The sequence below is a fragment of the Plectropomus leopardus genome, chromosome 13 (genome assembly GCF_008729295.1).
Source record: "Plectropomus leopardus isolate mb chromosome 13, YSFRI_Pleo_2.0, whole genome shotgun sequence".
NCBI classification, from domain to species: domain Eukaryota; kingdom Metazoa; phylum Chordata; class Actinopteri; order Perciformes; family Serranidae; genus Plectropomus; species Plectropomus leopardus.
The window spans coordinates 21,183,221-21,200,397 of record NC_056475.1 but is presented as its reverse complement, the minus strand read 5'-3'; the positions used below and the strand labels follow the sequence as shown (position 1 = coordinate 21,200,397).

At 40.6% G+C, this 17,177-nt stretch overlaps 1 protein-coding gene across 1 annotated transcript; it reads left to right on the top strand.

Moving 5' to 3' along the window:
• The first annotated feature begins 12,571 nt into the window (after positions 1–12,571).
• Positions 12,572–16,954, top strand: si:dkey-175g6.2 (protein Ycf2). The gene is made up of 2 exons (XM_042499919.1): positions 12,572–12,798; positions 14,902–16,954. The coding sequence occupies exon 2, from the start codon at positions 14,931–14,933 to the stop codon at positions 16,926–16,928; it is 1,998 nt and encodes a 665-aa protein (XP_042355853.1). The 5' UTR covers positions 12,572–12,798; positions 14,902–14,930; the 3' UTR covers positions 16,929–16,954.
• The last annotated feature ends 223 nt before the right edge of the window (positions 16,955–17,177 follow it).

Sequence of the window (17,177 nt, the reverse complement as noted above, 5' to 3'; positions counted from 1 at the left end):
GGTGTCACCCCCCCCCCCGTAAATTGAGTATCACTGCCATAGTGCATAAAAAGCGCAAAATTGAGCTCACAATACTAACTAAATACAACATTACAGTAAGGTGATTAACAAAATTAAGAAGTGTCATAAGAGGTTATAAATACAGATTTAGTCATAACATTATGTTAACAAAAATGCCAGTAACCCTCAATTACCTTACTACTTTGCGGTTTAGCTTGATGCCATCTTACCGTCTTGTACATGTAGCTTGTTGTAGGAGCTAATGTCGCTAGCCCCCACAAAAACAGGAGGACCTCGGTTTTCAGTGGCTCTAAATGTTTCTTTTTGACATTGTCTGATGGCGAGAGAGCCGCTGGTCAACCGACATTAAGAGTCGTCAACCGACGTCCAGAGTTTGAGGTTGCGTGAACGATGCGGCTAGGCTAAACTAGCTGTTAGCTATTAGCTACTAGCTAGTGAGCTTGTTGGTACTCGGAGTTGTTGAAGACATTTTTCACAGAGCAAAATAATGATGACAGGTGATTACCGTTGTTAGTTACGTAGCCTACCTGTATTAAGTTTTGATATGAGTAATGGGTAAAAAATAATTATTTACCTTCCCCACACTTTGTTTTCTTACACTGAAATGTCCCGCCCCCCTGAACGCAGAGTCGCCAATCATAGCGCAGCATCGACCTGCACCAGCAAGGGTCCGACAACTTTTTATTTCAATTTTTATTTTATTTTTTTTTAAACTTTTATTTTGTTGATTTATTTTATAATAAACAGTTTGGGGGACAGTACATCCAGTGGTCAATACAGAAAAAATAAAGATTAAAATAATGGCATCAGTAGGAACAAACCAGAAAGACAAAAATAATGTAAAATAGTTGAAGCATGAAAACACACAGGGGTTTACCAAATTAGGTATAAGATAAAGCTGTAAGATTTGCATAAATTAATAATTTTGCTTGTATCTTTTACCAAACATTTTTAAATTAGATATTGCTTAAAGATATATATCTTAATCTGATTTTTTGAAAGTGGTATATAAGGGCGATTTCTTTAGAAATTAAAATTTAGCTAAAATAATAAGCAAATAATTAGCCTATAAAGGCTACTGTTCATTCTTGGAGACGTTTGGATTTTTTTTTAGAAATACTAGTAACAAATCAGGTTCTTTAACTGCAATGTTCTTGACAAAATGTGATCCAAATGAAAATCAGTCCAAAAGATTGTCACATTTACACGCTTAAAAAACAAGTGTTTTAACTTTTTTTTTTTGTTTGTTTATTGTTACAGAAGGTGCATTTGTCATTCATATATCAGGAATGTATGTATAAATAACAGAATTTACTGGATAAGGGTCCAACATCTTCATGGCTGTGATCAATAGACACACAATATGTTTCAGTTTTTTTTCATTTTCAGGCTGGTTATGTGGATTTGTTCCACATCATGCCTGGGGCACATGCAGTAAAGATAGTCCTGAAGAGGTCTTCAAAACCCTGAAAAGTGTAGGGTTAGGTAGCTAGCTAGGTGCGGCCTACTGAATGAATAGGCTATCTGCTTCTGTCTGAATACTGTTTTTCGTTTTCAAAAAACTTGATAGTATTCCTTCTGGGAGTGCAGTTAGTTTAAGTGTGGGCTCTGCTTATTGGACTATCACAAAGGGGTGGGGCTCCACGAAGGTTCAATTGATGGTCAAATTCCATGTCGATTAAAATCGACAAAGTTAATTAAGCCACATTTCTATTTTTTTTTCATACTTTGAGTTATAGGCCCTTGTATAGCCAGGAAGACACTGTGACGGATAAACCTGATCTTAATCCTAACTCAAATCTCTACTCCAATTGGTTTTTGTCTGACATTTTGGGGAGGCAACAATCTGGCTGTTTGAGAATCGGACAATTTCTGACATGTCCGAAATTTTGGTCTGCTTCTTGGTCTGCTTTCTGACACTTCAAAAAGATCTTTATTATAATAATTATTGGAGTAGTTTTTACAAGTCACGGCTGTGCTGTGATTTAAACAATGTTTACTGCAGAACAGACAGACCATTGTTTTGAAGATATGGTTATATTGTTCGAATTAACTTTATTAATAATTATTTTTAATATCAATGTACAGTTTATGATTAGTTGCTAACTCCAGTGCTTCTTCTTTTCTTTTGCCCTGTGAATTTACAGTTTATCATCTGATGGATTGTTTTTAAAATGGATCCATGATGGAAAGTCTTGTTTAAGGTCTTTCCCAACACAAGGAAGCATGACATCTTATATTTATATATCTTGAGCCAAAATTAATCAGGGAGAGATAATGATTAAGAAGTAAAAGACTGATTACACTCCTGCCTAATCGTAACCCTGCATTAATCATGATAATTTCCCTCACCCTGACACCTCAAGTGAGTGTGCCCTATTTCGCTGCGATACCATCAGGTTGTCGTCAGAATAGTATTAACTGGACCCCAGCTTCCTGTCTGATATCAAAATGAAGGCAGTTTGTTTCGTATCTCGGCCTTCTGACATCCTTTTAAACCTGTTTTTCCATTTTATGTAACATCAATACATCTGCACAGGACATCTATCAATAGAAACATCTGTTGACTGGCTGAACAATAAAAAAGGATGTGTTCAGACACTGTAGCTCACGCGGATGTAATCACTTCAAAATGTTTTAATTATACTAATTAACAGTTTGTAAATGAAACTTGGCGCAGGAAAGAAAAAAAAAATCCCAGTGAAGCAGGAAATATTCAAATCCATGATCCATAATTACATGATTGAAGCTACATATCCTCCTATAGCTTTCTATATTTAAACCTCAAAGCCAGCTTGTTGGTCTATAACACACACACATACACACACACCGAGTTGTGCTACCCTATTCTTCCTTTAGAGGATCCGAGGTTTTGTCGCTGTAGGTGTCGGCGATGAGTCACACCGGCAAATTACCGTGTTTCAAACGGCTTTCAAATTACTTCCCTTCCAGTCGGGTGATGCGCTGATAACCGATAACAGTTTTCATTTCAACAAGGAGCTTTGGAGGACTCATCTTTCCTTCTGTTTGTCTGCCTTGGGGTATAACCTATATGTGTGCTCAGCCTGTGCCTGTTTGCATTAGGCCTACAGTGCAGTAGATGCAGCGAGAAGGCCTGCAACACACTCAGGCAAACTTAGAGGCAATAGAAAGAGCTACAGAACAGGCCGGCAAGAATTTCACAAACAACACAAGTGCTCTCTTAATTTTACTTTATATTTCAAACTTGTTGAACCTGGGGCTGCTGAAACCAAAGCGACACATGATTCCTCTACTAAAGAGACAAGCTGGAAAACATTTTAGGAGAAGCCTATCAAAGCTTTGTTCATAAAAAGGCTCATTTAAGCTGACAGATGATTACTGAAGACATAAAGGGCATCCTAATCACCTACCTTTTTCCATCATGCTAACATGACAGAAGCCTGATATGGTGAGTTAAGGAAGACCTGGAAAACACATGTAAACAGACAAAACACAAACAAATGAAGAAAACACCTTCACTTCTTAGACAACGTATACATTTCTGAAAAAGCAACATTTGTTAAAGACAAGCGCATAGGTGCTGATTTTACAACTCACTAAGATAAGAACATAAACAAAAAACACAAGCTTCAAACTTCATACCAGCAACTACAAAATGAGACAATAACCTGGTTGACCCTATTGTACTCTGCCTGCTGAGTCATTCTTGATTATTTTTCTTTCTTTCTTTCTTTATTTATTTACTAGTCAGTAAAAAAGTTCATTTAGGATAACTTACTCCTATCCACTCATGAAAAATACTACCTTATGTTGTAAAATGATACAGCAGCCCACTATATGCATGTTAGGTGTTGTTTTTGGTTCCAAAAAGCAACCAGTTTTACAGTGTACTACTGTATTTTGGAAATATGGTGCATTGCTTTTAGAATTTTCTAGTGTTTAATTAAGATATTTTCTGTATTTTTGAGGCTGTTTTTGCAGAGTCTCTTTTATAGTAGGTTGTCCTGCCATCTCTGTCCTGCGGTGTTGCTGGACACAATGTTCTCAATTATCCCAACAATGGAAATCTGCCATGATAGACTTTCAGTGAGTGTTTTTTAGTGCTGTCTGTGATTAAAAAAAAAAAAAAGCATATCCTTAGAACTTTCCTTTCCCAAATGGTATTCAAATCAGCTGTTTAAAAGAAAACATACAGAAAAGGCTGGATAGCTGAAGGCAACTTTTTATGTGTCATCACAACCATTGCATTGTCTTACTACTAATCCCATTTATGTCACTTTTTTTAGAAAATGAAGCAAGAACTGAGAAAATTAAAGAGAACTAAGAAATACAAACTCCACATTTACATCCACAATGCACAGGTTATAAAAATAAAAACATCAACTCCAAAAATGGCTTGTGGAATTTACATACATATTAAAAACACTTAAAGTCCAGATTAAAGGCCTGTGCTGCTGCTTCAGAGTCCAAAATAAAAGCTGCTATTGCAACAGCATTACGCCAGTACGATCAAACACAGTGTTTTGATGAGATAATGCGCATGGTGCACATCACATCAATTCAGAGGGATGTATTGGTTTGGAAATTTGGCTCATGTTATAGCCAAGGTCTTCAAAAGCGCTGTTTCCCTGCCATTACATCTTTAGTCCATGGCTTTGCCATCTGTGCTCTCTGGTGCAGTGATTGCAAATGATTTGGATGCAAGCTATTACTTTAATGAAGTGTAGGCCTTACTGTAGTACATTAAAGGCAGCTGGCTGCAGGCCGAGTGTCTTGTCTTGAGGCCTCCAATGTGTAGCATCGCCTCTGAAACCTTTTGTATGTGTGTGTGTTTGTTGGTGTTGGGTTCAATTCACTTTCAACAGTGCATTTGCTGATGCATGTGCCAGATGTCTACAGGGGAGAGGGGAAGAGATTGATGGTGAGCGCTGATGTCGCACGCTCTGATATGAGTCGCCTCATCAACCTCAAATTCATTGGCTGCTTCTGGCCTCCAGCACCATCCGTCACTGACGCCACCAGTTTCTCAAAGGTTGCAATGCGCATTTTACAGCTAATATTCAAGGAGGGTAAATAATTTCTGAGTGGCAGACAATGAGAGAGTGTAGGACAACAATCACCACAATGCGCACACATTATTCACACAGAATCCACTTTTCCCGAGGGGTTCATCGACTCCCACCATAACTCTTCCCACAGGCCTAATTTATGCCGTAGACGTTTGGCATTTGGCTGCTTATTCTCTCACATCATCTATATTGGATCATAGATTCAAATATTACTTTTAACACCATATTCATCAATGTGGGGGACTTAACACATTTCTTATGAGGGGATGGTGTTCATTCACAGTGCTGCACAATGGGAACAGGAAGCTTTTTGCAGTGCTGTGAGGGATTTGAGGGATCTGAGAGGACGGAGGCAGCGCGGAAAATTGGGAACATTTCAGTCTGTATGACTTTAAAGACTTTTCCTTTTCCTGTAAGCCACAAACATCTTTAAATTTTGTTGATTTATTCTGTTTTTTGTTCAATTTTTCTTCTATCTTTACATCACAGGACAGTGTTTACATGCAGCTCCCTAAAACAAAGTCAGCTTTCTGTTTACATAATAGTAATAATAATAATAATAATAATAATAATAATAATAATAATAATAATGGTTATAATAATAATAATAATATTATACATGGGATACATAGAAGGCGATACAACAGAAAGCTAAACAGTCCTACTGAACACAAGCGAGATGAAGCCATGGTAACAAGAGGACAAATATTGCAAGATTTAGGATGTAAAATGTGAATATAAAACATTACAAACAAATTGACAAAAACAAAACAAAAGCAAAAAAGAAATAAAATACATGAAACAAAATAGGTAAAATAAATAAAAAAAGAATAACCAAACAGATGACATCACATAAAAGCAAGTCTATTAAAAATTCTCTCAGCCTTATCTCCTCAGGCAAGTCATTTCAAAGCCAAGGGACCCTGATGGCAATTAGGGTCCAGTATACACAGTATATATATGGTTCAGTTTTACCTATCAAACTGTAAATAGACCAAAAGACCAAACGTTTCATATCGGCTGAAGTGTCCTCGTTGGAGAGGCTAATTCTGCATAGTCAAAACATCCGTAATCAAGACACTGACATATTGTTGGTGTCAAAGCTCCTTGTAGTTATTACAGTCCACATCACATATTCTGTTTTCCCACTTTAATATTCATTTATTTGTAATGCCACCTTGATTTATTACCATATTAAAGACAAGCATTTCAATATCATTGTTTTTTTCAATCAATGACAAAACAGGGATAGGTGTAATTTAAAGCTCCTTTTAGGTATTGAATATAATATCATGTCTATATTAAGTATGTTACTAATATCAATGAAATAAAGAAAATTAGGCATTTTTGGGATACTAATAAGACGTTAATTTTATAGACATCTCACTGCTGTCACCTTGTTTTACCACATCACTTTCCAGATGTAAACACAGCTGCTTAACGATAAAAACCCCACAATAACAGTGCAGCAAACAAGTCTCCCCGAGTAGAGCAGATGTTGTCGTGTAACAATGTGTTGCACCTTCTGACACGAACAAACATGACTCACAGAGAGCGACCTGAGAGTGAGTAAGAGAGAAACCGACCAAGCTCTGGTGCTCAGAGTGATGCATTTATTGTGTTAGGGTATCTTTTTAAGATATGACAAAGATATCCTAATCTTGTCAGCAAGATTAGGATATCATGTCCAGTACCAGTCCCAGTACCTTAAAGTGATACCAATACCAACAGAGTGTACTTCATTTGATACTCTTTTTCGACCTCCCTCAAAAACCATTTTATGAATGGAAGCTTAAAGATTGCTTAAAATGCTACCAGACACCATACACATACGAAATTTATACTTTCAAACTCCATCCAATACAATGTGCTTGACTTAAGCACACCACAGACTGTGTGAATTGTAGCTGTGTTAGTGGGCCAATGGTATGTCACATTAAATTGAAGAATGCTTGTAGTGATTGGCTGCATGCAAAATAATAAAAAATGTCATTTCAGCTTCCTAATAAGCACAGATGCCACAGGACATGACCAACTCGCTATATTTGGTTACGAACTGTTTTTGTTAGATGAACATGGGTTCTTCAGGGGTGGACTGACTTCAGGATGTTAGGAGAGCTACTGTGTGATACTGAACGGATTTGTCAGATTGTATCATTCAAATAAAATCAAAATAACCCAAAATAAAACAGGCCGTTTCAAAAACAAAGTTTAAATCAATGGGAAAGACTGTACCCTCTTCAATGTCTTCCCTATTGACTTTTTTCACACAGCTGCTTTTAAATAGAGGAGCCTGTGATGTCAGGTCAGGTGATGCATTTAAGTGATTCTCAAAAAAATGGGGTTGCTAGAAACTGCTCTAACAATAGTGATGTTTGTATAGATCTGGGAACAAAAAGGATCAAATGCAAGTGTAATTTGACTGGAGAAGTGTCGATACTCAGGTTGTTCTCATGCACTGTTTATACGTGGACCCCTGTGAAAACTGTTGAACCAGGTGTTAAAAGGTAAACTAAAGGAACTTTGAGTTATGTTATGGTATGTTGTCACCATGTTTCTTTTTCTAAACCTAACCAGAGTAACTTTATGTTAAGTAGGCCTTAATGTTGACTACATAATGTAATTCATGGAGTGCTTATTCATTACATATACAAACTGTTGTAAGTGCATTTTTCAAAGATATCAAGTTGTATGAGGATACGTTGGATACTAATTACTTACTGGTTTATTTTGTGGATCCCCAAAAAGACGTGCTGATATCCAGCCCCTCCGACACAAACATGCATATCAGAAATTTGTGTAAAGAACACAGCTTGCAGCAAATTCTAACTATTAAAAAGCACGTATGAAAAGAAAAACCCTAGATGAAACTGTAGATTATGTGGGCGCCAGGGTCCTGCACACATCATCAAGTCCCAGCTATGTATTGTGTTGTAGGAACCTTACGGTGCAATTACTTGTCCTTCCCTCCCCTGACAAAGTGGCGTGGGCGGAAAAGCTTCTGTTAATCATGAGCTCTATTTTATCACTTCCAGGTAGGGACCCTTTGCTTTGCGAGGGAGCTGCATTAGCACACTTCCCGCAAGATCCCCCAGCCTGCATTACCATAATTGTGGCCATAATGTCATAAAAAAAATCATCATTCCCTATCTCCCCTTGTTTTAAACATGTCGATTTTCAACTCCGCCTGATGACCCTGCAGCCCTCTTCAGCCCAGTACAAAAAGAGAAAGCTGACAGAACAAAAAGTCGTCCACATATGGTCATCGCCTTTTGTCTTAGCAGTTTGTAAGGGAAGCCATCAGTGACAGCCTGCCCCAGCCTCCTCCAAAGGTTCATTTGTCTGTAATGTACAGTACAGTAAGAGAGTGTGTTTGTCTCTGTGCGTGTGTGTGTGAGAGAGAGAAAGAGAGATGGAGAGCATGAGGGAGAGAGAAATGGAACTATTACTGCAAGGTATGTGTGTGTTCTCCAGTGTGTGTATTCCATTAAATGCAAGCACGGTGTACTGGTGTTAATCTATGTGAGTGGCCAAGCAGGCGGCAGAGTGTGAGTCAGTGCGGGGGTGCGGACATGGTGTGAGGGTAAGGGGCCAACTAATGCTGAGTGGCAGTTGATAATGCCAGACCGTTATATCAGCATCTGCCCTCCGGCTCCATGCTTACCTCTCGGAGCCTGCTGCTGCCATCAAGCATTTCAACAAAGACACAAACACACACACACACACACGCACACACACACACACACACACACACACACACACACACAATAACACGACTGCCTTGCAAACACTCCGCATTCTGCAGCAAACAGTCGCTTGCACAAAATCTAATCAAACAGAGGTTATGTGGCGCCTCGAGCCATCGTAACAAATTACAACTTCATTTGATGTGTGCATATCTCGCCTGCTAACACAAAACAAATATTTGCACACACAGACCAAGTTGAAACTGAACCTCAAAACAGAAACAAAGCACCATTTTAGTTTGAGAGCGAGAGTGTGTCTTTGCCTTCCACTTTGGGATTTTGCATGAGCTTTTGTATGTTCATTTTTGATCAGCTTAAACCCTTTAAAATAAGACATCAAAGGTGATATTTCTGTTCATCCACGCATTATACACATCTCTCTGATCAGATAAGAAGTATCAAGAATCTAACATTCACATCAGTGGAGCGTGACATTTGGAATCAGGCCACACAATAATGGCTTTAATAAAGTTGGCCCCAGTGAGACTCTGACGTCTGCAGCTAATATCCAATTAACCTTAGAACATCGCTGATAATATAGAATCCCTGTCTGCGGTTAACTGCACGTACAGTGCAAGTATTAACACAGCACACACAGACAAAGAAAAGCATAGACACATGCACACACCTGGAAATAAAAGCCTTGGTGCAGTAAGAAACGAAGCCGTATGAGGACTGACAGCTGAATTTAGTGGCACACAAGGCCAGAGCGGAGGCTTGGCACTGACAAATGAAGAGTATGGAAATGAGCTGGGCTTAAACACTGTGAATCAACTTGTTTCTACATTATCCAGCACACGAATGCTGGTAATGTCTTCCTTTAATGTCAGCACTACAAGAAAGCAGACTAAAAGACATAGCTGTGTACATATTTGCCCTTGAACCATAATGTACAAAATGCTCCATCACAGCAGACCTTGGGAATGACTGGTTGACAGTGGAAGTGTGCTTTTTATTATAAAATAAAAAGAGCAGGAAAAAGTTGAAGGAAAAAAAAGAACAGAGGTGAATTCACATGAGTGGGTCATGTAATCAAAGCATCCCTCTACAACCCAGAGTTGTTTACTTGAGCGAGCCTTTGATTCTTATCCTGTTGCAGGCAGGACTAGTGAGATTTAAAGCCTTAAGGCAGACTTATGTCAATTCTGCATCGCTACTTTTCAGCAAAGCTGCTGAATTTTCCTCCTTGCCTCACTATTGATAATGATCAGAATTAGAGTCAGAGAGCATACAAGCAATCATTAAGAAAAGCTTCTTTGCAATAGCAGCACATGCACTGATTTGTGGGTAACACTTTATGATAAGGGTACAAATCAGGTTGTTACTGTGCAACTAATGCATGAGTCATGATGATATAATGAATCATAAATGATTGCAGGATGCATCATGAATTCCTGTTTGACACTTTTGAGTCACAGCCCAGGCGTCAGAACAAAATGTTTGCATCATACATTTCTGCAAACCCAAAATACGTTACATTTGCATGTTACATACATAGCATATCAATATTTCAAAGTGAGGTGATATATAAGCTGACTTTTATCAGGAGATGGAGGGGATTGTGGATGCCGCGTCACTGAGGTGCCTGCCAAGCTACCTGCCAAATCACAGACCACTGTTTGAAACCAACAACATGACTTGTTTTTTGGCAGCCCTTCGTGCATTTCCACCAGTTTTCAATTGAACTTTGAAACCTGACTCAACATCAGCCTTGAATATACAGTGTATGTATATAAATATATATATATATGTTAGCTTTTGTTCTCGGGTGATTTTGGGGGCATGTCTTGTTAAGTTGCTTGTTGCTTTCTCTACATGTTAGCTATTTGCTTAAGTTTTAAAAGGTCAAACATTATAACATTTTCCAGTGGCATCTAAGCCACAGGGCCTGGGTATTTTACACCAACATATCACAGTATTTCCCAGCAGCTTTGTGCCACGTAGGCACCTGCCAAGTTGCAGACCACTGTTCAAAATCAACTGTTGTTTTTATTTTTATTTTTATGTTTATCCTTTGCAGCGTTTCCACCTGTGTTTGTGGTACCAAATCAAGGTGGTTTTCACCGCACCTGGGTGGCTTTCCCCAATCCATTGCAGCATTCTCCAGTGGCTTTTATCAAGCCTATATGCCTGCCAAGCTGCAGAACACTGTTTTCACTGATGTTTGTGGAACCGAACCTGGGTGTTTTTTTGCCGAACCTAGGTGTCTTTAGCTGCACATCCCAGCTTTTTCCAACAGTGTTTGAACCACCGAACCTGGATGTTTTTCACAAACACATTGGGCCGTTTCCCAGTGGCTTTCCTAACCACAACCATGTGACTTTTGTAACTAAACATAACCACACCTATGTACACCACAGGGCTGTTGAGAAAGTTTAAAAATTTCCATTACAAAATAATGTAGTCTACAAATGTAGTTTACCTGTAGTTTGCAAAAATGTAGAACATGTATATTTTTTTTCTGCCCATCATTAGTTGCTATTAGTTTATGTGCTTACATAACGCTTAATTTATCATTCATCAATGAATTCCAACTCAGTTCATATATGCCGCCAGATTAGTGACATATAATAGGGCATTTCAGACCCATGCATGCGATCATGCAACAGCACCAATTCTCACAGAAAAATGAATCTGTTTAATCACACTTTTAATAATCATATTACTTACATTATATACATGCGCCTACAACATAAACTGTTGACTTATATGCAAACAAACCTACCTGCCACCCCCTGCTGTGGTGTTTTCATCTGACTAACAGCATAGCATATTTTTATGAGAGCAGGTAGTGATCAGCTTTTACAGATGCTGACTGAATGCATGGGTCTGAAATGCCCTCATCTGAATCCTGGCTAGTTTTGAGGCGTATAAATGTTTGCAACTAAGCACATAAACTCACTGGGACTTCATGTCGAGCAACAAGAATTCATGATACAGCCTGCTTTGCCTTAAATCATTGTGCATCACTCAAGCATCCACACTTTATTGTAAAGTCTTACCGATTTGGACACAAATGGTTACTCACTTGTGTCTCTATGGTGTGAAAAAGAATGGTGATATGTTAAGAGCGCAATGTGCTGCCAACAGATGGAGAGCAGCCAGAAATGATGTGAGACAGCGGGTGGAAAATTGTGCAATCCCTGGAAATTGAGCAGAAATTGAGCAGCGAAGCACGACTGCTCTCGTGGCCCCGTGAGCCATGTAGCCATAGCGGATCAGGGCCACCTCAGACAAAAGCCTAACAACCGGGCTGCAAGAGAAATCGTCCCCTGGAGTGCACACCACTTTTCTGTCTGAAGCTGCAGATGCAAGTCATTGATTCTTTGGAGCACGTCACCAAATGACCCTAATTGATAGCCTGTGAACGAGGTCACTCAATTTTTTTTTCTCCCCTTCACCCCAAGCTCCTGAATCTGAAGCAGAGGAAGGAAGGAACAAGGGAGGAAGAAGCAACACACTAACCTTTAATATGTGAGAAGGAAAATGGCTGCGTACCAGCTCTATCTCTACAATTTTCTCTCTTCATTGAGGAAAAGTACTATTTCATTCATGCCATTTCCGTTCATTCATCAGCTGGGGCCAGCCTAGACTCACAGTGCCATCTCCACACCAACATTCTTATCAATGGAAGTGACGTCAGCACTGCCTGCAGCTGGGGGGTGGTGGTGGGGGCGGTCACGTGGTCCAGTGAGGGGTATATACAATAAAGTTGCGCTGACAGTGGAGCTGAAAACATTCACTCAATTGTACATTAGCACCAGGGCTGCTGCCATACAAACACACCACACTTCTAAATAAAGATCCGCCAGTTTGTTTGTTTTCTTTTTTCTTGATGTTTGTCACAGGCACAGGCTGAAGAGAGAGGCGGGAAAAAAACAAACAGAAATTCTCTCAGGTGATCCACTATTCATGAAATAATCTTGGCTTTACCCGCGCTGTGAGTTTCACCACTTCCCCACCCCCCAGTGGGACTCCAGGTAAGTGGAACGAAATCTCATTTCGTATCATTCATAAGCCATAACTAGAGAGGTCAGGACATTTTATTATGTATTTAATTGTTATTGGATCCAGATTTTTATCTTTTTTTTTTTTTAAAAAAAAGAGTGAAGCATGTTTTAGGCTTGAGGGTAGAATTTCTTTAACAATGTCAAGTTTATGAGAAGAATTCATCTGTTTGCTGCAACATGGGTGACATGTTGATTGTCTAATTGTAAAGTCGATATGCACTGCGTCTATTTCTAGGACTTTTTTTTGTAACTTCGGCCACTGAGAAATATTTTTTATAATAATCATTTTCCTGTTTTTTTTATTTAATGTTTTCATTTAAGTGATAGAATGACAAATTGATTAACAATTAATGTTTTTTATGAATGCAATCACATGTATTATGATAATAATAATAATTAATAATTATAAATGCGAAAAACAATCGAATTTGTTTTGTATTTATTTGAGGGGTGAAATTAAAGAATTAAGCCTTTATTATAAGCCTTTATTATAAAAGACAAATATATAAGGAATATTTCCACGTGCAGCTGTTGCTCAAAAGCCCATAAAAAAAAAATCGGTCGATATTTTTTAAACGTGAGTTTTAAAAAAAGTTCCATTTTGAGGCGATTTAAAAACCACAGCCAATTTTCTTTTGGTAAATTCTAATTAAATTAGAGTCTGAATCGCGTATTCCGCAGGCCAGTTTCATTAGTTTGGATCATTTAGTGGATTTATTTCGTTTTCCAACTTGCTGATCCCGTTAATAAAAATGGAAATAGTTTTTTTTTTTAAAAAAGGGCTGCACGCTGAGCTGTGCTGCCCAAATTTGTGCTCCTCTGCATTCCACCACTGCCACTGAGGAGAAACATGCCCACACCACAAAGGACAAAGCCGCGTTACTTACTGACTGCTCCCCCACCGTTCTTTGTGCACCCCCAAAAAGGCTTTATCGAATTGAACATGCGGATCGTTTACATTTTGGATGGACTACTCAGGGACCGTAGGGTTAAATAACTCATCCGTAGCCACCAGCTTTACGCATGACATCCCCGCGCGTGCCGTCTCTATACCGGTGTCCGGCTCATGATCGCTTTGACGCATGGAATACCAAAATCAAAGCTAATACAAAGGCAGAGCTCGGATCGATTACTCTTTTCCGTATTTTTTCTTATGAAATAAACATTTTTGCGCTTAAAATGGCAAGCGCGTGCGCTCCGGTTGGGTTGGCTTGGAGAAAGAGGTGAGACATTTTTCTTAAATGCCAGAAATTTAGACTGAAAATTCAGTACGCGTATACATGCCTTTATTGTACCAGTTTATTGGGTTAAAAATCACTGAGAGACAAAAAATATATGTGAGAGGATGCATCAATTCACCCACGCGGTGGAGAGATAATGACTGGGTTAACGCACGAGCACAGACAAAAAATGGCTCACGTGTAGGTTGGAGGCGCAATTCATGTATGCAAATTATTACCCTCCTCATGAAAGACATGGGCAATTAGATATCGAAAGAATCACGACTGGCTTGTTTGGTCAGATTAAACCTTTATCTCTTTGTTTCCAGATACATTAATGGGGAAAACGGACATAATAAAAAAAGAATTAAAGAACTGAATTTGATTGTGAATTTAAAAATCCATAATTAAAAAAAAAAAGACAGAAGCATGCAACTTTCTGTGTTGGATGTGGTTCATTAGACTGTATTTGGCTGTGTGCTTTCTTCTCAAAGGGTTGTTCCCATGTAAACTGCTTTTGTATGGTGGCTTCGTGGTGGATATATGAATTGTAGTGTAAATTTAAGCCTGGTAATTTATATGATATTTAACATTTCTGTCAGTCTAAGTGTCTTATCCTTAAAGTTTAAAAGGGAAGTAATTTTTACTCTGTATATTTATGGACGGCCTTTTGAAAAAAAAAACAAAAACAGCTGTATATTATTTAACTGATCCAGATATACTCATATTGCCATTAAAATTTCATGTTCAATGTCCAGGTTAATCCCCCCCCCCCAAAAAAAAATAAAACATGTGAATCATTTCTCATGTGTCTTTTGTCCTTCTCCCTCTGCCTTCTCCCTTTCTTCTTCAGGTGCTTAACCTCCCTCCTGCCAGTTCTGCATGGTCATGACCTGTCATCACGCTCCTTCCACAGCCCACCTCATCCTATTGGTCCTGCTCATTGTCACTCCACAGCTGGCTGGCACCGCCCCTGCGTGGGGTGAGGGAAGGGAGGGAGGGGTGGAGGGGCGCACCCGGACAGACCTTAAAAAGGACAACCTCGCCCCCTTTCTCTCGCCCCCACCCCAGAGTCTCTCCAGCACTGACAACTCGTCGCTAGACTGGGGTCAAGAATCAGATAAAGCGACAGACTCTGCGCAGGTTCTCGCTGTTCTTTTGGAGGCCCTGGACCACCCGGGGGAGAGTGAGATCCAGGCAAGCAGGGACAGAGACTGGGGAGAGTACCACGGGCTGCCCTCCATTGAAGGCGTGGAGGGTGGTGAGATAAAGAGATCGGGGGAGACAGAGGGGGTGGAGGAGGAGAAGGAGGGGCGAGGGGCTGATAAGGCTATTGAACAGCTAATTGTAGGCCATTTGACAGCTGCTCAGGGTGATGATTTAAAGGAAAGGGATGAGGAGGATAAAAACACAAGGTCAGAGGAGGATCACGGGTGGTCTGTGGAGGATGTGGGAGCTGATAGTGTAAATGAGGAGAAAGGGAAAGAAGAAGATGAGGGGCAGGAGGAGGGAAACGATTTAGAAAGTTTCTTACACAAGGCCAGACCAAGTTCCACCTCACAGGGAGATGATCCCTCTCTGCAGCGCAAAATAAGAGGCTACTTCCAAAACATTGACTTGGGTCTCCAAGATAACGAGATCCTGCCTCCTCTGAAGGGCTACAAGGCATACAACACTCAGCTGGCACGAGCTGGGAAGAAGCTGCACTGGGAGGAGAACCAGTCCCGCAACCAGCCTGTTAAGGGGGGCAACTTCATGGACGACTTTGAGGATGAAGGAGAGGAGCTGGAGGAGGAGGTAGAAGAGGAAGAGGAAAGCCTCTCCCACATGGAGGAGGAGGCTAGAGCGCGTGCAGAGAAGCAGGAGGTGCTCCGGCAGCAGGAGGAGGCGGAGCGAGCCAGGGAGGAGGAGCAGAGGCTGGCAGACATCGCCTCCGACATGCTGCTGCAGTACATGGGGAGAAAGCAGCAGTCGTACATGAAGCCCCGGCAGAAAAGCAGCATGGGGGCGGCGAGCAACACGGCCGAGGACAAGCGCTCGGAGGAGGTCATCCCAGACGAAGATGACCTGGACCAGCAAATGATCGACAGGCTGATTGAGATCAGCAGCAAGCTGCACCTGCCCGCTGATGATGTGATTGAGATTATTAGCGATGTGGAGGAGAAGAAGAAGAAAAGGAAAGAGCTGCAGCAGCTGCCAACCAACAGCAACCCTGTCGCACCGCGCTTCAGGCCTCTGGTACCTCCACCTCTGGCTGCTCCGCCTATCTACCACTACACAGCCTCAAAAAACCCCAAGAAAGCCCCTTATCGGTACAACAAGTCCAACAAAAAATGGCACAAGGACAAAGTCAAGTCTTATAAGCAGGACTATTGGTATAAGCCTCAGAAGCAGCTTGACTACTGGTACAAACCCCAGAAACAGTTTTTAGCCTTCCCTTCCTACCCATACTACCAGAAGCCATATCGAGCATACTACCCTGTTTATTTCCCGTATCCTAAACCACAATATTATGGCAAGCCCTCCCCCTCCAGAGACCAGCCGTTTGGCCCCCAGGAACTTGACCTCCAGGCCCCAAGGCGCAGGCACAGGGCCGGGGGTAAGAACCGTGGACAGGGCTGGAGGCAGCAGCCACCTCCACGCCTGCCTCTCACCCCTTATATCTCTAACTATATCCTCCCTCACCCACGGACCTACCAACCCCTACCTCCACCCAAACCAATAACCACGCCCAGGAGAGGCAGGCGACCCCCGTACTACTATCAACAAGTCACAGCAGGAGATGACTATGAGGAAGACGGGCTGGTGCCTCAGCTGGACAGTGAGGAGGAGCTGGAGAACTTTATTGAGAGGATCTACATGAAGCGCAGAATGTATTGAGAGACTTTTTGGACATTTTGGTCAGATCAGAGGGACTGACAAGATAGATATAGCCAGAGAAAAGAGGGGTTGAAAAAAGACTCAGAGGAGATATGTGTTTTGAGCCTGATGGGAATTTAAGAAGTAAAAAGTTAGATTTCTGTTTTAATCACTGTATCTTTTGTTGATTTTCTCTGTCAGGGAGAGGATGAAGGGGTCCCAGATGAAGCTCCCTGTAACCATGTTCAGCCTCTTGCTCAGTTTACATTT